Source organism: Rana temporaria, chromosome 13, assembly GCF_905171775.1.
Source record: "Rana temporaria chromosome 13, aRanTem1.1, whole genome shotgun sequence".
Lineage (NCBI taxonomy): Eukaryota > Metazoa > Chordata > Amphibia > Anura > Ranidae > Rana > Rana temporaria.
In genome coordinates, this window is record NC_053501.1 from 48,761,557 (window position 1) to 48,785,691 (window position 24,135).

Genomic DNA, 24,135 nt, shown 5'->3' on the forward strand with positions numbered 1-24,135 from the left:
AAAAAGCAAATCGCTACTGTAAATATTACTTTCACTGTTCCACAGTAAAAAAAATGAACCCCTTATGGTAGCGATTATTTGCTCTTTTTGTACTTCTTTTTGTTTTTTTTTAACCCCATTATGTTACTAAACATCTCAGGCCGGGGGTCACACCTCTGTTTTTTGGTGCTTTTTGCAGAAACGCACTACAGTTCATTTACATGTTTTCCTATCGGACACTTTCACATCCATGATTTTTTTCAGCTGCTGCGTATTTGGAAAGGGCAAGGACTTTTTTGCGCAAAACGGTGCTGTTTTTTTTTTTTTTGGCTCAATATACTTCAATGGAGAAGCTGCAGAAAAGCATGTAATGTGTCAAATAATCGTTAGTTGCAGCCCTACATTTATCATTTATGAACTTTGTTTATCACTTGTGACACTATTTTCACGTGTTCTATATTTTATCTATTCTTGATAGTATCCATATTAATTTTTGAAGCCATCTCTACAGAATTATTTAATTACTGATCTATAGTATTCACATTAATTTTTGGAGCCATTTCTGATATATTTATATATTCATTTTGTATCCAGTGTGCAAAATCGACAACTGAAATCTGACTGGATGAGGAGGCCATTAACCTGCTTTTGTCCTTTATACCCCAGTTTACATACCCCAGTTCTTAATAGTATGTATTGCCCCCTTTAACATCAATGACAGCTTAAAGTCTTTTGTGGTATTTGTGGATGAAGCTCTTTATCTTCTCAGATGGTAAAGCTTGCCCATTCCTCTTGGCAAAAAGCCTCCAGTTCCTGTAAATTCTGGGGCTGTCTTGCATCAATTGCATGTTTGATATCTCCCCAGAGTGGCTCAATGATATTGAGGTCAGGAGACTGAGTTGGCCACTCCAGAACCTTCTTTTTATTCTACTGTAGACAATGACAGGTCGCCCGTAGTCTTGTGTTTTGGATCATTGTCATGTTGGAATGTCCAAGATACAGCCCATGCATTCCTGGCTGATGAATGCAAATGTTCCTTCAGTATTTTCTCATAACATACTGCATTCATCTTGCCATCAATTTTCAGTCTCCGAAGGGAGGGGATCATGCTCTGCTTCGGTATGTCACAGTACATGTTGGCATTCATGGTTCCCTCAATGAACTGTAACTCCCCAGTGCTGGGAGCACTCATGCAGCCCCAAACCATGACATTCCCACCACCATGCTTGACTGTAGGCAAGACACACTTGTCTTTGTACTCTTCACCTGGTTGCCACCACACACGGTTGACACCGTCTAAACTAAATACATTTATCTTGGTCTCCTCAGACCACGGGTTCCAGCAATCCATGTCCTTCATCTGCATGTCTTCAGTAAACTGTTTGTGGAATTTCTTGTGTATCATCTTTAGAAGAGGCTTAATGCTGGGACAACAGTCATGCAGACCAATTTGATGCAGCGTGCAGAGTATAGTCTGAGCACTGACAGGCTGACCCCCCCCCCCCCAATCCCTTCAACCTCTGCAGCAATGCTGGCAGTACTCCTACATCTATTTCCCAAGGACAACCTCTGGATATGACACTGAGCACATGCACTCAAATTCTTCGACCATAGCGAGGCCTGTTCTGAGTGGAACATGTCCTGTTAAACTGCTCTATGGTCTTGGCCACCATGCTGCAGCTCATTTTAAGGGTATTGGCAATTTTCTTATAGCCTAGGCCATCTTTATGTAAAGCAACAATTTATTTTTTGATCACACATTATGTACACTAGCAAAATGCATAAACAGTTGTAGCTTACCCCTGATTGATTTTCGGACATTTAATCCTTTCAAAAAAATTGGATCTTTTAAACAAGGGTTTTTATCTAAACCATTCCTTCCTTATGTTCTTAAACTGAGTGATTGATCTAACAGAGGTTTAAAATGGGTTTTAAATGTATAATAGAGAATAATCCACTGCGATAATGTGTTGCATGGAACAGTGATTAATTATTCTTTATTTAGCAAAGCAGAAGGAGCTGACTTTATAGGCAAAGCATTAATATTATATGTCCTGGTAATAAGTACTTCCATCTGCAGCCTGAAATTACGTTATAATGTGACATGTATTCCATATTTTATTTTTAGCTTATGACGTTACGTGGATCAGTGCTTGAAGATGCTATTCCATCAACTGCCAAACATGGCACAGCAAGAGGTTTGCCTCTTAAAGAAGTACTTGAGCACCTTGTCCCCGAGCTGAATGTACAATGTCTCCGTCTGGCCTTCAACACTCCAAAGGTTACAGAGCAGCTCCTAAAACTTGACGAGCAAGGGGTATGTAGATCTATGTATGGTCTTAAAACCACTTTATTCATGCTTATTTCACTGGTTAAATGATAAGGTCACCTTTGGTAACATGTACACATGTATGTACGGTATAAAATATAACGTTACCAAAGCGCTTACCCCCCCCTTCCCCCAAAAGGTAAACACATCCTTTCATTTTTTTATGTAACACCTGCTGTTTTAATATCAAATGTCTTCTTTTTTTTTATAATACATTCCAGGCTCTTCATGGTTTGTACACAGTCATAAATGTTGACTCTTTTAAGGAATTATTGCTGGGGAGAACATGAAGACTAACTTTACTTTCAAAGGTGAACACCATCGGGGCCTTGGATGCTAGAATGTCAAGTTAGGCTCCACTCACACCTACAGCGTATTTGATCCCCTGCTGATTTTGTATGTTTTGCCCACTGACAAAGAAATGATCAGTCTATAATTTTAATGGTAGGTTCATTTTAACAGTGAGAGATCGAATAACAACAAAAATATCCAGAAAAACGCATTTAAACAAAGTTATGAATTGATTTGCATTTTAATGAGTGAAATAAGAATTGTATCGCCTATCAATCGGCTAGATTTCTGGCACCCAGGTGTCTTCTATACAGGTAAAAAGCTGAGATTAGGAGCATTCTCTTAAAGGGGTTGTAAAGGTACAATTTTTTTTTTCCTAAATACCTTTACCTTAGTGCAGTCCTCCTTCACTTACCTCATCCTTCGATTTTGCTTTTAAAGGGCCTTATTTCTTCTGAGAAATCCTCACTTCCTGTTCTTCTGTCACAGTAATGCGAGGCTTTCTCCCTGGTGTGGAGTGTCATGCTTGCTCCCTCCCTTGGACTACAGGAGAGCCAGGACGCCCACTAACACACAGCTCCTTTCTCTATCTGCAACGTAGAGAGCGTCCTAACTCTCCTGTAGTCCAAGGGAGGGGGCGAGCGCGACTCTCCACACCAGGGTGAAAGCCTTGCATTACTGTGTGGAGTTACAGACAGAAAAACAGGAAGTGAGGATTTCTCAGAAGAAATAAGGACATTTAAAGCAAAATCGAAGGATGAGGTAAGTGAAGGAGGACTGCACTAGGGTAAAGGAAGCTATTTAGGGGAAAAAAATTGTACCTGCCAGCCTTCCTCGGTCTAGGGCCCCATGCAAGATCTCCCCTCGTGGAGTTTCAGTGATCATGAGAATGGTGAGGATTCAGCCCAGAACTACACGGGAGAATGTTGTCAATGATCTCAAGGCAGTGGGACCATAGTCACCAAGAAAACAATTGATAACACACTATGCCGTGAAGGACTGAAATCCTGCAGTGCCCGCAAGGTCCCCCTGCTGAAGAAAGCACATGTACAGGCCCGTCTGAAGTTTACTAATGAACATCTGAATGAATCAGAGAAGAACTGGGTGAAAGTGTTGTGGTCCGATGAGACCAAAATCAAGCTCTTTGGCATCAACTCAACTCTGTTTGGAGGAGGAGGAGGAATGCTCCCTATGACCCTGAGAACACCACCCTCTCCGTCAAACATGGAGGTGGAAACATTATGCTTTGGGGATGTTTTTCTGCTAAGGGGACAGGACAACTTCACTGCATCGAAGAGACGATGGACAGGGCCATGTACCGTCAGATCTTGGGTGAGAACCTCCTTCCCTTAGCCAGGGAATTAAAAATAGGTTGTGGATGGGTATTCCAGCATGACAATGACCCAAAACACACGGCCAAGGAAACAAAGGAATGGCTCAAGGAGAAGCACATTAAGGACCTGGTGTGGCCTAGTCAGTCTCCAGACCTTAATCCCATAGAAAATATGTGAAGGGAGCTGAAGGTTCATGTTTCCAAACGTCAGCCTCAAAGCCCCAATGACTTAGAGAGGATCTGCAAATAGGAGTGGGACAAAATCCCTCCTGAGATGTGTGTAACCTGGTGGACAACTACAAGAAAAGTCTGACCTCTGTGATTGCAAACAAGGCTTTTACCACCAAGTACTAAGTCATGTTTTGCAAATGGGTCAAATACTTATTTCACTCGTTAAAATGCAAATCAATTCATAACTTTTTTGAAATGCGTTTTTCTGGATATTTTTGTTCTGTCACTTAAAATAAACCTACAATTAAAATGATAGTATGATCATCTCTTTGTCAGTGGGCAAACATACAAAATCAGCAAATTTTTTTTTCTGGTGCGTTGCGGGAAGGCAAAGGATTTTGCAGTCATTCCTGCAACGCACAAATGTTTTTCCTAGCTGCAGATTATTTTTATTTCACCCAAAAAAAAAAATGTTGATGCAAATTATACTTGGACATTTTGTTCCCTGGTGCACATCTTGCAGTTTTGTATTTGGCTCCCTCAGCTGGCAAACAGCTTGAAATGCAAGACAGAAATTGGTAAGGTAGAAAGGCTTTATTGGCAAGTGCCAAGTACTAAAAGGTCTGTGTTATTCTGGCTTTCAGCACAGTGATTTATTTTTCAGCCATCCTGGCATTGCAATAATCCTTTACACATCTTCCTGCCCTGATATTTTCATGGAAAGCATATTAAATAGAATTGACCTTTCTTTTGAGCGAATTTTGTCATTGATCATTATGTTTTTGGACTAATGGTCCGGGACAAAAAAGGCTATTCTTTAAGTTTTGTAAAGCTGTCAATACTTGGTCACATACATGCATGTTTATATTCCAAATAGTTTACCATTTTGCTGTTGTATTCTTAGAGGAAATAATATACCCATATGGACATAAGACTCCTATGCAGATAATGGCCTTGTAAAAAAAAAAAGCCTATCCAGTGCCTTGGAAATCGAAGCACTGTTGGTATCAAGTTTTCTGTGTTTTACCAGGATGAACTTGGATGCATTTAGCACTTATGACAACAAGTGTCATCTTCCTGTTAATTCAAGGTTCCTCGTTTGTATCTTTGTTATAATATATTCTTGAGTTATGCACTCTCCTTTAAGTATATTCTGTAGAAACTTAAAAGGTTATACTTTCACTGTACCTGCCCAATGTATTGTGCATTCAGCAATTAAATATTACAGGATCAATACCCTGTGTGGACTTGCACAGTTTGGGCTTTAACTGGAAAGGTTTTTTTTTTCCCTTTCCTGAAAGAACAAGTTGTACTTATTGATCCTGTTTAATAAAGAATACACAGTGTTCAAGTAAAATCTTTTTTTTTTTTTTTCTTTTCCTTCTTGCCCCCTGCAGTGTACGATGTTATCCAGACTTTGTACATCAACTACTAAATTACTGGCTATCATGTATTATTAAGAGCTTTCACATAGTAAGAACCATTTATGATTCACTCACACCTCCTGTACTAGATCGAATGGGCCCTTTGCCAAGTAACTAAATGTAAAAATCTGGACAAGGAGGGCCATTTTTTCTGCATTTAGATTCCTGCTGGTATATTTTGATCAACATATTCCACATCATTTTGTAAAGGCTATTTAATTTGCTTGCTGCACCATCATGAAGGCTCACAAGGTGCAGATTAGGTTTACCAAAAGTAAGGTGCTTACAGGCAGTAAATTCACGGCACACTTAACAGCTTGTCTGCACAACAACAAAGCCTAAACTGTTTCTCCAATGTTTAGTTAAATATAAAGGTTTTGATGCATACATTGGCATTTATATGGGAAGCCCCACTACGGGGTAAATTGTGGACCTAACTCTTGTCTAACAAACCTACCAACTTGGGACAAGTATAGCAATGAATACACTGAGAGTCAGGATGCCATGTTTTTTTAAAGAAGTAGATAACCTTAGAATGAGGAAGGCTTTAATAGTTTCAGGGGTCAGTAGTATGTAACTTCAGACGTCATCTAGCATGCAACACAGAATTTAGAGGTCAGTAGTGTGTAATACATAGTTCACAAGTCAAGTTATATGTAACACTGAGTTCAGTGCATGACCACTTTAGCCAGTCATTAAAGACCACCTTGATTTTACAATATTTCACTATTGGAGGCATCCTTCTCTTCCTCCCCTGCATACATGGTGCGCTGAGCACTGACCAGGTACATTATCCTTTGGGATTAGTGACATCACTAGGTGCAAGAGGCTGGTATATAGGAGAGGACCTGGAAAGGATTAAGCCACACATCCCTGTAAACGCTTTACACTCATGCTACATGCACTATGCACCAGCAGTAAGGTGAGAGTTTTGGGAGACCGGGCACGGATTTTTATTGCATTGTACAGATTCACATCCAACTAGGAACTCCAGGAAAAGATTGGGATATTACTTGAACATTTTACCCTTTAAAGAGGACAGTTCACATTATTTACCTTTCTTTAAGGACATTATTTTCCTTTCAATTTTTACTTTTATTTATTTTTTCCTCCAGGATTCACTTGAGATTTTTTGTCACATTACATTTCTCATTGTGTTTTATATGACATCACCATTTATTCTTTGTGGATTACCACCCTAATAGTTTTGCAACTACGGTTTGGAGCGCTTATCACTTTTTTATTGTATTTAGCAAAGAAGAATGGGCAAAAATGCCACTCTTTTAGATGTGAAAAGCCAGTGGAGACATACCCAAAAAGACTTGCAGCTGTAATTGCAGCAAAGGGTGGTTCTACAAAGTATTGACAGTATGATTCACAATTATGTGCCACTTTGTGGTCTATCACATAAAATCCCAGTAAAATACCTTTAGGTTTTTGGCTGCAACATGACAAAATGTGGAAAATTTCGAAGGGCGTGAATACTTTTTCAAGGCAATGTAACATACTTTCTTACCTAGACTTGGCTCTTGCACAGTTTGGCGCATTGGGCAGTAAGTGCTCTCCATCAAATTTTGTCAGCTTCTACCATGTCATCCTTATCCCATGGGACCTTGATGACTTTCAGGTCTATTTTAAAGGTAGACCACCAAGTTGTCAACAGTCCAGTTCCTGGTTTCTGCATTCATCTTGATGGAGTCCAGTACATTACAAACTTGGGTGTGCAGTGGTCAACAGGAGCAGGATATATCTGGTCAGCCATAGCCTCCAATTGGTGATAATTTCTTCTAGCACCACTGCATTTCAAGATTTTACATATAACTTATACCTATACATACAACATATAGTTTCACTGTTTGAACTATGTGTTATACATTGTTGCTAGGTAGAATGGTCCAGCAAGTGGATTAGTCCCTATAATGAGGGCAGACTTGTCATTTGGTTCTGCTGCTGATGAGAAACTTTCCAATCAATGGAAATTATAACAATGCTAATGGCTGAAACAGTTCAATCTGCCTGTTTTCCACAGCTGTTATACCTGCTTTAAGATACACAAGGTATAATGAGCATTACCACTGGTTATTACACAAATGCTCATATCAGGTACATCATTAAATATCCATGTGAATACAGGTACCTTTAATCAATTGTGCATTTACTTTTTTTTTTTATATATATACACTTGCCTTAGAGAAACAGTGATTTCTGTATTAATTTTCTCTATCTAGTCTTTTCTTTTGTTTATTGATATCCATTTTTGTTGGCTTAAAATGAGCTTCAGTGATTCAATCAAATGATTAATATTTTAATTGTATTTGAAACACATTGGTGTATTAAAGTCAGTTTACATTGAAAGTATGCAGCATTATTGATTTGGCACGTGTCACTACAAGTTAACAAATGTCTTCATAGATATGCTCTGCTTTCAGTAAATGAGTGCCATGCAGTTGCCAGGAAATGCTGAAAAATGTTAACATCACTCATATTAACTGAGTGTAAAGAATAATTAGCTTCAGTATTGTCTAGTAATTGTTTATATGTACCAGGTATACAGGAAACATTAAAGGAAAATTCCAATATAGGTTGGAAACAATAATATATATTATAGGCTTAGGACTTCACTTTCTATCGACATGAAAGCAGTCTTCCTTCCTCCCCTAGTACAATTTTTTTAACATGTTTTGGTGGATTGAATTTGGTGGACTGTTGTGCCCTGGTTCACGCTGCATACCGCATGTGATTCGCACAGCTATGCATTTATTTTGAATGGCTCAAATGGCACCACATCCGCATAAAAAAGGTGCAGCTTTCTGTTTGCACTTCAACCGGATTGCATGGGTGTTTACACCCATGAAATCCAGTGCAGGCAAACGCACTGCATTTTGCAACCTGCTTTTGGGGTGTCGTTGACTTTTAATTGCTATCCACAGCAGATTGCATGAACACTGTGCAATTGCTATGCAGTGTGGTAAAGGCACAGAAATCTCTGTTTCCTGCACCGCATCATTGTGAACCAGGGCTAACGTAATCAAAAAGCGTAATAGTTGTCTGCTGTAAAATGGCATGCATAAGAATATATTATTGTTATTATTTAACACATTTGTCCTTCAAGTTTCCCAGTAGCAGTTTCTTAGCTAACAGGTATCGTTATTCAATTTCTGTCTTTTTCTAATTTTTAAGCGGAGTTCCGCCCCCAAAAATTAAGTCAGCAGCTACAAATACTGCAGCTGCTGACCTTTTATATTAGGACACTTGCCTGTTCAGGGCACCTGCGATGTCCGCACCCGAAGCAGATCTGTCCCTTGCCTTGCGGCTTCACTTCTTGGTTCACTACTGCGCTGCGCCATCTCACTGGTCCATCTCACTGGTCCATCTCACTGGTCCCTACTGTCTTCTTGGATCTGTGTGTCTCTCAGAAGACAGCACGGGGAGCGGAGGTGGGTCCGGACATGGTGTAGATTGCTGCGGATACCGCTGCGATCCAAGATCCGGATGTGGGAGCAAATACCTGTATTAGACAGGTATCTGCTCCCCCCGAAAGGTGACAAATGTGACACCGGAGGAGGGGGAGGATTCCAAAAAGCAGAAGCCACTTTGTGTATAGAATCCCCTCTGTTCAATGATGTTATATGCCTCAGTGTATGTTCTATATAAAAATATGTTGCTGTATACCCTAATTCAAAGCACCTCTCAGCATGCATGTGACTGCCCGCCACAATCTTCCCTGATCTGAGAATTACAGAAGGAGAATCCTTCGCTGACATCAGCTGGGAGGAGGAGAGCAGTGGGCGGTCATGTAAGAACTGAGCGGTGCTCTGAAATAAGGTATACAGCAACATATTTTTTATAAAGAACATACCCTGGGGCACATAACATCATTGAACAGAGGGGAATCTATAAGGTACGCAAAGTAATTTTAGCAGCAGGAGGGGAGAGGCGGGCACTGACATGAGCTGACAGGCAGAGAGGGGAGAGATGGCTGAGGCGCATAAGCTAACTACAGTATCAGGGGTTCAGCAGCCATGATAAATGTGGTCAGTTTACAAAGGGAAGGGCAGCACCAGGCAGGATTAGCCAGGTATTTTAGATGATGGGGCCAAATTGCACAGCACAAGCACAGTGCTGTTACGAATGCTTTAAAGGAACAGGATCCATTTAAAAAAAAGCTACATCTGTTTAACCTTGTAAAAGTAAAGTCTAATAGGGTTCTAGCTTCCATACTTCTCAAGTTGGCCACACACTTGGCAATTAGGTAAACCACTGTGACACTGTTGTGCTCTATGCATTTACATTATTCTTTTCTCACAGTAACACTATAGTTAAAATCAGCAGCCTAAAGGGCATTCTGGAACATTTTTTTTTTCTTTTTTTTTCAGATGAACTGAACTTGCCTATTCTTATTAGTGACATATCTGTGCACAGTTGTATTCTTGTTTTTCCTGCCAGGCAAAACACCCAGTGCCAGATTCTTGTAAACTAATGGTGAATATTAACTTTATAATCGATGAGCTTTTTTGTTAAATAAAAAGTCTGGCCAGTAATCTGTAGCTTTCATCCAACTAAAGTCCTCAATTTGCCCTCTAAAAAAAAAATGTCTTCTGAAATGAAATCAAAGCAAGCTAAAAGACTAAGTAGTTAATTGTTCTTAAATAATATCCATATTTGAAATGATTTGATATGAAAGAGTGGCTAGACAAAAGCCATAAGAAGTCCTGTTTGCACATTGAGGAAAGCCATGTGGAAGAAGGTGCTCTGGTCAGACGAGACCAAATTTAAACTTTTTGGCCTAAAAGCAAAACATTATGTGTTTGGCGGAAACTAACGCTGCATGTCACCCTGAACACACCATTCCCACTGTGAAACCATGGTGGTGGCAGGATTATGCTGTGGGGATGCTTTTCTTCAGCAGGAACCGGGAAGCTGGTCAGAGTTGATGTAAAGTTGGATGGAGCCAAATACAGGGCAATCTTAAAAGAAAACCTGTTAGTCTGCAAAAGACTTGGGGCAGAGGTTCATCTTCCAGCAAGACAACGACTCTAAAAATACAGCCAGAGCTACAATGGGATGGTTTAGATCAAAGCATATTTATGTGTTAGAATGGCCCAGTCAAAGTTCAGACCTAAATCCAATTGATTGAGCTATTGTACAAAAATGTCTCTCCTAGATGTGCAAAGCTGATAGACATACTGTATTTTTCGCTCCATAAGACACCCTTTTCCCTCCAAAAAATGGGGGCAAATGCCTGTGCGTCTTATGGAGCAAATACTGACCAGGACCGCCACCATGTTGGAATACGTGACGGCCGTCACCCACGAGCGCCGGGCGATCCTGTCATACTGAGCCTGTCACCTTGTACACGGCCTTGCCTGTCACAGACAGAAGACGGAGCAGGCCGAATGGAGTGCGGCCACGGCACCGGCTCGGCCTGCTCTGACTGGTGTGAGGACGTCCTGGGCTGCATTGTATGGGACAGGTCAGGTTGCATTGTATGGCACAGGTCAAGTTGCATTGTATGGCACAGTCAGGCTGCATTGTATGTTGAGGCCATTGTCCTCATCAACACGGAGAGCCCCCCCCCCCGCCCAAAAGCATTACTCCCCCCCCATGTTGAGGGCATGTGGAAACTGGTATGGTCCAAGAGGGGGGGGTTCCCATTACCCAATACCTAATACCCATTTGTTCTCTGACCACGCAACCATGTGCACAGATTGCGTTCCATACTCCAGCTGTTGGAGGTATGCCCCCGGATAGATCCTTTTTCATTGATCCTTCTGTCCATACATTGATTTAAATGAATATAACTAACCATGTTATGCAAATGTATGGCTTAAATACAGCCTTGCTGTGGTCAGTGGAACTCTGCAAGTAGAGGGCGACTTGCTATGGGAGCAGATGCAGAAGAGGATAGTCAAGATCGCCGACAGGCGACCCCAGAAGAGGAGATTTAGGGCTGCTCTGTTTAACACCATTGCACAGAGCAGGTGAGTTTAACATGTTTATTATTTTAATTAAATAAAGGTCTCTAGAAAGGCTTTAATGGGGGTGTAAACCTTCCTGTTTTTTTCACCTTAATGCATCCTATGCCGGTCTTCTGAGCTCTTCATTGGGTAGATTTATAGCAGCGCAGCCATTGGCTCGCACTGCTGTCAAATCCAATGATGTGGGCGCCGGGGGCGAGGCTGAGTCTGGCATTCGTGTCTATGGACGCAAATGCTGGACTCGGGAGCCCGCCCGCAAAGCGCTTCCCAAAGGGGGTAATCTGATGCAGGGAGGAGCAGAGACAGCCACCGTGGGTCCCCAGAAGATGTGGATTGGGGACACTCTGTGCAAAACGAGCTGCACAGCGGAGGTAAGTATGACATGTTTGTTATTTAAAAAAAAAACTGAACCTTTTTAATATCACTTTAAGGGACATAATAACCTGTTATTTATGGCATCCTAAAAAGTCATAAACATGTGTTGCTCTGTTTTCAGACCTGACAAGTCTCATACTACCACTCTGCCAAGTCTGTTCTCTGCAGCCTGGTAGATGCCACACAACCAGTTTAAAACTTAAAGTGGAAGTTCACCCTAAAACAATTATATACCATCCCATCCAGCATACTTGCGTCAGCTACAGTATGCTGTTTTATTTTTATTTTTTCTCGCTGGACTTACCGTTTAATCGTTCATTTTCTTTTCATCCTCCCGCGGGGAATAGGCGTTCCTATGAAGAGGCGTAGATGATTGACATGCAGCTAAGGCAGGTCACGCGTTCAGAAAATAGCCGGACTAGGACTCGGCTCTTCACGGCGCTATACGGCGCCTGCACACAGACTAGGAGATAGCCGAGTCCTAGTTCGAGTATTTTCGGAACGCGTGACGTGCCTTAGCCGCACGTCAATCATCTACGCCTCTTCATAGGAACATTTTGCTGATCTTGCAAAACACTCTCAAACCGAGTTACTCTGGAAAAAAAAGGTTTTACTGTATATAAGTTGAGCATGTTTTTGATGATTCCTAGTGATTTTCTTTCTTGCAGAAGGTGTACTTAGACACACTCAAGGTGTTTATATCTGTGTGAGGAGGAGTAGGATCCAGTAGTGAGGATTTTGACATTTAGACCACACAGCAAATGCATAGCAGGGACAAGTATGAGACTGACTGGTCATGAAGGGGGGGGCGGGGGTCAAACCCGAATAACGAACTTTCACTTTATGTACCCACATGTACCAGCAAAAAAAATATTTTGGCTGCCCATTTTAGAAGACAATGAATTTGTATAAGAAACTAAAACTACATTTCAGGTAGCTCAGTATAGGCCAAAAGAAAAGCAAAAAGCTTCAGCACATGGTCCGCCTCCTAGACCACTCCTGTGACACGTTTCTCCCAGTGGGCTTAATCATAGAGGAATTCTCTGAAAGTCCATCTGGTGAATAATGTCAGAGGAGTGGTCCTGGGGGTGGGAGATGTAGCTTGTTGGCTGATAAAGTTTTGCCTGTGAAAAAATCATCTTTGCCGCTGCTTTTCCTTTGCATTATACTGAGCTATGTGTGGGGGAGAGACTGACTCCAAGCCAGCACCTGATTGATTCCAGCATATGAAGGGAGGGTTGGAGCAGTGCACTTTTCTTTGCTTTTACAAACTAGATTTCAAATGGGTTATGAACCTTTCTGTATGTTATAAAAACTATAGAGATGTTTTTCTTAAGGCCAGAGTGTTTTACCATGTGTATAGAGTAAAGATGTAGCATTAACAAATGCAACCACTCAGACGGGGAAGCCAAAATTATTTCTGATTACTGAAATTCACTGCACACCCTTTACCTGTAATTGTTTCCAAATGATGAGCCCAGTGCTGGAGTTTAACTACAGCGATAATGCATTGGCATCTCCCTTCTCTCTGCAGAAAGCTATTCTTGTTTGAAGCACTGGAGGGCACCTGTACACTATCAACTTTACACCCATAGGGCAGTTTGCCATCCTCTTCCTTTATAGTATTGCACTCTTCCCCCTTTCCTTTGCAGTGTGACTGTTTCTCTCTGTTATCATGAATTCCTAATTGCAAGTCTTTCAGGTGAAGGCTGTGGATTACCCTACTTGCAGCACATCGCAAACCAGACACACACAGACACTCCACATGCATTAAAGGATAAGTTCACCTTTTAACAAAAGATAATAAATGCATATGTTTTTGCAGGTAAAGAAATTTGCATTTACTATTTTTTTGTTTTTGGAGCCTGGAAAGCATTGTCTCCTGTAGACTTGGAAGTGTAAGCTGTCTGCCCATACATCGTATGGGTAGACAGTTTTAAACTGACAGGAAGAATCAATGAACTACCACAGCATTCAACAGCGCCATTGAGAACTACAAGCCGACAGCTGAAAAGACTGTCAGTACTTGTAGTTCATTGACTCACAGAGGTTTCTTTGAATTGTGACAGCAAGTACAGGGAGAAGATCCCAGGGTCTGATGTTGCACATGTTTACATGGTACACCCCAAATATGTGTGTAACATGTTCAGAAAGGTGAACTTATCTTTTAAGCACACAGAGCACTTGCAGTAAAAACACATTCAGAGCACACTCACCATGCTAATCAAGGAACAGGCACACATTTTGATTTTTAAACATTGTTCACTAGCAGACCAATGCAAAATGACAGATTAGGTCTGAGTTACAGATTTCCACTGCCAAATTCGCAGGCAGCTGTTAAAAACCATATGCATTGTCAGCTAGGTAATATGAGATCATATTTTTTTTTTCAAACCAAGTTTACATTGCTTGATTTTGTAAAATAAATGTTGACAGGCAATAACATATTTGAATGAGTTTTGTAGCCAGATTAATGTGAATTGATCCCAATTATATGCATATGTTTTCCTTTTAGTGATATTAAGTAAAATAATAAATTTTCTGTTTATTTAGTTCATATGAATGTTATTTTGTTAAGTTTGAGACACTTATATGAACGTACTTTATAACAAAAGAAGTGTGCTTGAATTTAATGTAAATTTTGTCCCGCAAATAAAAGATGAAACGTTTACAGTTGTACAGTGCAATGGCTGCCTCTCTTTTTCTGGCAAAGTTACGGCTTTAGAAAATAAAGACATTTTTGTGTACAAGCCAGTTGAGCAACCTGGAGTGGAAAATTGGAGTGGGCCCTGTCCCAGTTTCCATGAACTGGATTACCATTTCAGAATTCTTAGCTTTTTTACCTGGGAGTAAATAAGTTATAAGAAACATTGGTGCCAGCTTGGAATTTGCAACCCATAGACTTGGCGCTTCCCAAAAATCATATACACTATAAATGCTTTATGGCTAGTCTAGTTAAATATTTTTTTTTGTTTAAAAAACAAACAATATGGATGTGTTTGATATCTATGGGGAGAAAATTACAATCCTTATAACTATATTCACGCTTCAACCCCATAGTAATTTTCATAGGATTCAACAACAGCTGATGTTAAATCATAATATTTTGTTATAGTAATTTTCATAGCTCTTGTGTCTTGAAATATTGTGTAGTGAGCATTTTACCATCATTCACTGCCACAACAGAACTTACAAGCTGTCGGTTCAAAATATTTGGGCACCATATGCTCCAGGCAGGAATCGGTTAATTTTTCCAGTGAAGTTTGAGATTGTGGGAAAAATCCTTGAGTGTGAATCCTTTGCGAACACACAGATTCCATCTAGGTAGTATGCTTGCTAAAACCAAAAACACCAGAACTAACTTGCACATGTCTGGCCACTAAAACAAAAACGCCTACACACCTTTAAACCTCCAACTTCTGCTTTTAAACCTTAAACTTCATAGTTTAAGGACCTTTCACACAGGCACTCGATCTGTCTATTTTTTTTTGCCTTGAAAAAGTGGGCGAGTAGATGCCGTTCAGGAAGCGGCCCTAAACAGATGTAAATGGGCAAATCCAACTTTCTCCTTAGTTTGTCAACGGACACAGCCCCTCCTTAAAGCGGAGCCTCACCCTAAAAACATTTTTTCTAACATTGCATTGTGCTTACTTCCAACATTGACAGTATGCTGATTTTTTTTTTTTATAGCTATTTTCTCCCCGGCTTCCGGGTAGTGGCTCCCCCCGGCGCATAAGGCGCCGAAAGAAGCCGAACTGCGAGTCGGCTCTATACGGCGCCTGCGCACCAACGCTTGGCTTCTTTCGGAAATTGGTGACGCGCCTTATGCGCCGGGGGGAAGTTTTTGTCATTGCGTCAATCACTTAGCCTCTGCATGGGAACACCCACTCCCCGCGGGAGCCACTACCCGGAAGCCGGGGGGGGGGGAAATAGATCGCCTCTGCAGGAGTAGGATCAGGCAGAACATAAAGACGACATAGTGGCCATTTTCCTTTAAACTATTGAGACGCTGGAAATGGCTGTAGCCTCGTGGAGATGCCGGGGCTTCTCCTCTTTCTCCTCTTCCTGCCCGGGATGGATTAAATAGCTACTGATCATTGCTGTTGCTGGGTCGAAATTCAGAATTTTTCAGGCTGAGAGGTCTTTTGGGGGTCCTTGTGGATTTCCCTCTCTGCTGATGGGTACCCTGGGATTGGGGTGTCCCTTAGTGGTGCCAAACTTTCCTTTGTACTATTTCCCTATGGAGCCTTAGGGTCACATTTCACCCACTGATCCCCTTATGGAGGTGGCATGTCCCTCAGAACCCCAGCTTCCCATGGTTGTGCTGATGGCGGTCCTAGAGTCATTAGTATCCCGGGTGGAAGTAGCGTGTGGGCAAAATCTCAGGAGGAAGCGTTTCCACCTTCCCCTGCTCTCTCATCTCATTCTGAGCCTGATACAGCTGGGGACGTGGCCCGTCCAGGGGGGCTTAATATGACGCCCCCTGACCTGTCCGATAGTGAGGATGAATCCTCCACGGTCACAGCAGCGAGTGAAAAAGTGCTGGTGGATGTACTTATTACTGCGTTGCATGAGACTTTAAAAAAGGAGGATGCGGCTGATGGGGCCACAGACGTGGCTGTGTCTTTTGGTACACATATGTCACTTCACACACTTAAGGTGTTTCCTTCTCTTCCTTATTTTGATCAGTTTACCTATAAAGAATGAGCACAACCAAAGTCACACTCTGTGATCCCTAAACATTTCTCAGTACATTACCCCAGGGCTCGACAAAAGCCGGGCCCTTAAGGTCAGTGCAATGTATTATCCTATGTACAGTAACATGCGCTTTACTGTGCATCACCACTCGCAACAGAGGTGTGAAGCCAACCACAAAGTGGCAATTTGTCTGAAGAAACTGGAGCCATAGACAAAATTACAGGAATGTTAAACCAATGTACTTTCTTTACACAGATTTAGTGTAAGCATAGTCTTTGTGTTGATTTGGAGTGAATGTTTTTTGAGCAATTGTGCAATATCTATTGCTTTTGCTTGTTCCACACCCCCAGTCTTTGTCTTACAGCTAAATGGTTAAAAAATAAATTAAAAATAAGCACTATCAGTTGGTCCCCTTAACTCAGGCCTCTGGCAGTGACCCAGAAAAAAAAAGTTGAATCCTACCAACCAAGCTGAACAATATCCTAACAATCCATCCTGTGCAATAATAATAAACACAAGTCCTAATCTGCTGGGCGCGTCCTTTCATGGGCTGTAGTGCTATAGAGTAATAGTAGTAGTAAAAAATAAAAAAAAACTGCACCATGGTCTTTTGATCTAAAATAATGTGGTTCTGAATAATATGAACTTCTGTACATCCTCCCCACACCCCCATTCCCTGCTACATTTCTCTACATGGGTGATTACCTGTCACTACTTACACAGCCGATGCGGAGATTTGAAAGCCCCTCTGCCTTCACTGCTGACTTTGTCGATTTGTAAATAGTACATGCAGACTGTAGGTGTTAAATCCTTAGTGTTATCTTGTTCTCTAACAGCCCTGTCTTGTTACAGCTAAGCTACCAGCTGAAGGTTGGCATCATGTACTGCAAAGCTGGTCAGAGTACAGAAGAGGAAATGTACAACAATGAGTCAGCAGGACCAGCCTTCGAAGAATTCCTTCAGCTCTTGGGAGAAAGGGTGCGACTGAAAGGTTTTGAAAAGTACAGGGCTCAGCTGGATACCAAAAGTAAGAAAAATATATTTAGAACAAGAGTGATACTGATCTGTATTTCGCAGTATTCAAAACTCATTGAGTATAGAACGTTTACCAGCTTTGTTTTTTTTTTTTTTTTTTTTTTTTATAAACCTTCTTTTATAAATGTTATGTTCATTTTCTAAGATACATATTTTACTATAATGTTAAGGTAACTGTAGAACAATTCTGTAAGTACGATGTTACATGACATGCAAGTCCAGTGATGAGACATGCAAGGTAGTGGATTAGTTTCATGGTTTGTTACACCTATTCTTCAGTAGCCCTACTTTACTTTCCACAAACTTACCAGTGCTCAGGCTTCCTCCCCCATGAAATAAGTTGTGGTGTACTTGTTTCTTTACGGACTCCAGAAACATGTTTCATGATGATCGTAGTTGCATATAATATTACATTACAGTTTGTGGCGTTGCTTTCCTGTATGTGAATCTGGGGCCGCCACAAAGTCTTTGTGAGAATGATGAGCTTCAGGTGACCCCCACTGATGGAGGCTTTTTGAACATCTCTGCCCATAGAAATATACAAACTGATCAGAAAGTGTCCCCGTTCCCAAAACAGTGCAATAGAAAGTATTTTTTTTTTTATGCATCTTGATTATGCGTTTTTTATGTTTATATATTAAACTAAATTGTATATACCTACTTGCTTCATACAAAGTCCCAATCTTTTTTTTGTCTGTGAGAACCTCAGTGGGAGTTTGGTAGCAGTGTAAGTTGAAAAGAAATAACAGCGATAGGTGTTATCAGGGAAACTGCATTTCTGACACTATAAAGCTCAGAAAATTCTTGAAAGGAGAAAATTCCATGCCAAAAAGTTTTTTTCCACAGTTTTGCATGATTATGAAGATTGTACAGTATCTGCATACAGATTAGAGAAAACAAATATAATTGTCTCAAGGCTTTAGCAGAGATTTTCTGGTCCGTTTGCTAATCAAAAGGAAATTATGTTGGCAGAACCACATGTAGATAAAGCTAGCCATACAGGGGTAAAATGTAATGCATTCATTCATATGGGAATTCGTAAAAAAAAATCTTTCATCAGAGCATGCGATGGTGCCATCAGTGACTTGGCATATTTTGCTAGAAAGTGCTTAAATATGGTGTACGATTGCCATGCAAATGGTTTGGATTTTTACACTTGATTTGGGGATGCATGGAGGTAATGCCAGTTACCCTACCCACATACCATATATTCCATGTATAAAATGAAGAATGGACAGTTCTACCTCTACCTGACCCTCCCACAAACCATATATTCCATATATAAAACAAATACATGGACAGTTCTACTTCCAGATCAAACTTTATCTAGCACATGCACATTACAATAACTACCAATTTTTCCTAAACCAAAATCACATTTGCAGTTGGAATTTAATGTTCATATAGGAAAGAAATTCTCGAACCTCTGATTTTTTTTTCTCATTACTCCTGTTAAAAATGTTAATCGAATAGTCCCCCTTAGCCATTAGAAAAGCAAACGCACATTTAAAAAACGACCGCTTTCCAAAGAAATTCTGAAAATGGCTAGCTTGAGGCTGTGATTCCGTATTTTCCACCTGAAATTTACGTTAGAAATTAAGGCTGGTGAGGCAGATGTAAGAAAACAAAAATTAGTTTAGCTCTGTATTGCGGTAATACATAATTAAATGTATTTCTTATATGGAAGCAGTGCAAGGACATGAATTTGACTTAGCCTCTTGCAGTCTCTTTATACAGCAGAGCACATACTGGGGGAGGGAGACGTAGCATAAAGAACTATTTAGTTCGTCTACAGTGCTCATGTGCTAACAAGGGATATGCTTATAATGTAAGAAACTTTAATTCAGGAGAAACAGCCTTACCTGCATCATGGTTCTACAGTTCATAATGGCATCTTTTTATGGCTCCTTTCACATGGAGTCCACTATGATCAGCAGGGATCTGTGAGCGGACCCCTCTCAGTTCTTTGGGTGGCCATGTATAAATGGACACTTCTGGCCATTTACATCAGGCTGCCTCCTATGGCCCTGGAAGTAGGCGGGTATAAACGGACACAAGTCTCTTTAGGTCTGCCTAGACCTTCTAGCCAGAACCGGCTTCCAGATTTTTCTTTAGTGTCATCTGACCTAACTGGCCAATCATTGCATGACCTTTAAAAACGTCCAGAACACTCTAAAACAGCTGACCTGCCTGACCAATCCCTATTTGAGCTCTTATTCCTACACACCTTCACCTTTACTTGAACTTTTAATGACCCCTATCAACCTCCTAGCCTTAAAGACACCTGTCTAACTTGGCATATCTAACCCACCTATTACTTAAAACCTTATTTTACTGCCGATGCCGTGATCCCATGAGGAAAGGAGAGCCTAAATGGCTACTCCCTTTTTTTGCCCATTATATAACTATAGCTTGAATATATTTTGGTAAATACTTTAAAAAAAACGAAAATTGTGCCGGTGTCTAAATATATATGGACCTAGCTCTATGTATTATTTGCCCCCTAAGGTAAGTAGACCAGTATCACCTCTCAAATAACCCTGCTCACTCCCATCTGGGATCGCGTGATGATATGGCTGGCTCAAGCCCAGTTAAAGGTGGGCACAGTGAGTCGGATGAGTTTGAAGTAGAGTATTTCTGGAGTGATAGGAATTCAAGAAATGGATCCGTGCGTACATGCCTGGGGAGTCGAGATGTTGCCAATTGTAGTGCATCTTCATGTTGATGGCATCCTCCAGTTATCTGTATGCTCTATAAGCAAACTGCAAGAGGTCTGTGATATCTTTCAGGTGGGTCAACACTAGTTCTTAGGGACATAAATGAGTGTCAAGCGTTTAACAAGAGGGAACTTTACAGTGCTCCAGTGATTTGTTGAAGATCTGTCTGAAATAGGTCTGGGCCTTGTGTCTTCGCTATCCTTGGGCAGGCTATACATCATGCAATTTTCTTTCCTTCAACCACGGGTTGAAGGTAATGAAATTGCTCAATTCCCCCATTAACACAGTCAGTGTTGATGGGGGAATCCCTACTGCTGCATTATTATATTCTAATAGTAAGAGGTTTTCCAGTCAAAATAAAAAAGCTGAAGGACTGGTTGTACTGAATCAATCGATCGACTTCAGTATTACCACCCTGCCCATAGGTGGATCTAAAGTTGCCTGGTTCCTGCTGAACTGGCTGATTTTGATCCAGCTTTGGCCAACTTTAGAAGATCTGACAAACATCCTCTTCACAGACCCCTCAGTGGGAGAGGAGTTTCCAGGGGAATGGTTGGAGACCATCATCGATCCCCAACAGCTTCATTCTACCCTTTTTGTGTGGTCTTTGGAGAAAGAAGAAAGCATATAACACCCTCCCTTTCTCCTCCACACAGTGGTCTAAAGCTCTCTGATTCAGACAGTGACATTACCATAACTAGACTTGAGTCAATGAGAATGTTAGCTGATATGTGTGTTCTCCCTAAGTGGTTTCTCCCTAATGCACAAGCAGTTGACATAATTAAATTCACATTTCATGTGAATCCATAAGGCATAAATCCTATTTGCTAAAGCTTGTTATTTGAGTAATAAATTAACTCTACCCTTTTTCCTGTTTCTTAAAAACACTGCTCGCTGGCTCCCTCATGTGATGTAAAATATCAGTCAAGACCACTGGCTCTGGCTACCAAGAGCATTGTGGGAGTTTCACAACCTAGGAGGAGCATGCATACTTAATGAGCAAACATTGCTGCTCCATGTGCTTATACTATTGTAAACAAAATGTGAACCGCATGCTGGTGTAATAATTTATTTTAGTAAAATTTCTCTCTAACCAAAAAAGTTCCTCTTTAACCCTTTTTGCTTCTTGCACTTCCTAAAACACCTTCTATTACATACTGCAGATTTTTGTATTTTCATTGGTTAAAACCTAATAAGTTTGACACGCTGTATATAAAGAGTGTCTATGAGAAACAACAAAAAATAAAAATTTCTCTCGAAATTTACTCTAGCCCCCTAGAGGCTATAACTTATTCCACCTCACGAGTCCAGGTTGAGCTGACCTTGCCCGAACTGCTGTAGACTTAAGCCTCGTACACATGATTGGATTTTCGGACGGAAAAAGTGTGATGGCAGGATGTTGTCGGATAATCCAACTATTTTGTATGCTCCATCGGACAATTGTCAAAATTTATAACAAGTGTGTCTTGTGTATACACAATCGGAAAATCCAACAAGTCCGTCTGAAAAAAATCCAAAGTACAAACACGCATTTTTAGAAGCAATACTAACCATAAGACAATATTAGGAGAAGTTGCCCAAAGGGTGGGGCTAAAGAGCTGAAAAACCACGTAGTTTGGTGTTTGGACGACAAATCTTTGCCATTTGTATGCAATTCAAGTTCATGGTCAACGCCCTTCAGACAAAAGTCCTACGCTTTGTCCGATGGAAATCCGATCGTGTGTACAAGGCTTTAGATTTGCAGTTCTGGAGAACATTAGACACTGCAGCTTAGAAGCGATAGTGGCTAGGATTTAGGGAACTTTCCACTGCCTGCAAGGTATATCCGTTTACAACTCAAATCAGTTTTCCAGCTCATTTTTGTGATACTTGACGGAGGCAAGCTGTGACTACAGCAGATCGGCTCTTTACTTTCAGGGTATAATACATACAGCTTGCTGAAACACACACTTCTTTCCAGGGTTCCTGATCTCTACCTGCAGTGACTTTTGGTCACACTACGATAAATCTTTGTACAACTTCTGATCCAGAGCTTTGCTTAGTTAGTCTGGAAGTTCTCTGTGGAGTGGTAACATTTTGGCTTTACTTCTGCAATTTGTCTGGCACCAGAAGGATGGGCACTCATGCTGCAGACAGACAATCTGCATACTCAGGGCCTATGTTTGTCACTTGAAAAGATTACAGCATCTGTGTCCTTGTATACCAAAAGTTTACTACCAACTTCATTTCCCCTTGTGATGGTAAAAGTAAAAATTACCCTCCTCTCTTTTTCCCTTTTTGGCACAGATGCCAGATTTATGTGGTTCTGTAAGAGATTGTTTAGTTGATTCGATGCTCGATACTTCCCTTCCTTCACTAGGAAAAAATATCCCATTGCCTGAATCTTAGTTGTCATTGTTTTTATCAAAAGATATGATTTTATCTATCCAAGATAAACTTTGGTCAAATTCCCCTAGTAGAGACCCGGAGGCTGTTGGAGTTGACACTCGACTTATTTTTTGCATTGTCTGGATGACTATAGCATCAGCTGTGCTTGGCTGGACTTTTCAGCAGATTTGTAAGGCCGCCATCTGGTCCTCTGTTCACATGTCTTCCAGGTCCTACTACGTGGATGTTCAGGGCTCAGCGGATGCAATCTTTGGTTGCAATGTGCTTCAAGTTGTTATCTCAGTATAGTTTTTGTTAAACCTTTTTTCCTGGGTTTGTTGGCAGTTCTCAGTTGCTGTGTTGTTTCCCACCCCTTTTGATTACTTGGGTACATTCTTTTGTCTGTGAATAGCAGTCCTGTGCCCTGTATTGTACAATTAAGATAATGGGAATTTTGGCTTACCCTTAAATCCCCTATCTTGGAGTACACTTTAAGACGCATGTCCCTCCCCTCTGTGTCTTAATCACTCTGTTTTGCTTGCCAAGAAACTGGAGCCTCACAAAGTGGGCTGGGCTATATGACTACACTCTAGGGGCGCCCCTTGCAATGATGTCCTATCACCTGAAAGTAACAGCATGTAGTCTATAAATAAGTCATGTGCTGTGCTGGAAGATTAGAAATTTTAAGTCAAAACTCCTAATTTTCGAAGTTTTAGAAGGTTGTGTTGTCTGCCTATGGGAAGCTAGTTTCTGTCAAAAAGCTCTGCAAGTGGCTATGTAATGCCATTCTCTTCCCTTTGTTTTGTTTTTTCTTATTGGGTGCTTCCTCTGTATTGTCTTGGGATGCCCCTTTTTGCATGTCCCTGGGTTGATTTTTTTTATCTACAAAGCTGTTTCCCTCAATGGACAAAAAAGAAAATAGGATTTTTATATTCGTCATAAAACCCATTTTTCGGTGTCGAATGAGGGACATATCACCTTCCCTCATATGCCATCTTTCCCTCTTCAACTGCTGGCTACAACTAGGAAGCTGTAAGGTGGGGAGGGGTTTTAGTCTCTAGGGACTAACCTTCAGTTTCTATGTACCTAGTGTCCATTTTACCTGTAGGTGGCCATATAACCCTTTTTTTGCCAATCGCTGAAACTGCCCCCCCCCCCAATAGACTCAGATGATGTATTTTTAGTGAGTACAGAAATCCTATTGTTGAACATAAATGGAGACACTGGTTGTCCAGAGAGGGTAGGGCAACACAGACAGATTTGATGGTACTTAGAGGTACATGGTCACAAAGTCTACTTAAAGAAACCCCTTCACCAGACCATTCATTTAAAAAATGCATTCTAAGAACATTCTATGTGCATGTAACATGTTATAGACATGCTGTTAACCTGTTCAAATGTTCCTTGTGTAGACATACAAAAAGTTTGAGACTGCTGC

At 40.9% G+C, this 24,135-nt stretch overlaps 1 protein-coding gene across 1 annotated transcript in view; it reads left to right on the forward strand.

Annotated features, from left to right (window-relative positions):
- The window catches only part of SIPA1L1 (signal induced proliferation associated 1 like 1), a 331,939-nt gene that overhangs the window by 206,985 nt on the left and 100,819 nt on the right, over positions 1–24,135 (forward strand). Inside the window, 2 exon segments of the mRNA XM_040332639.1 lie at positions 2,108–2,296; positions 17,431–17,605. Coding sequence (XP_040188573.1) covers positions 2,108–2,296; positions 17,431–17,605 — 364 coding nt within the window.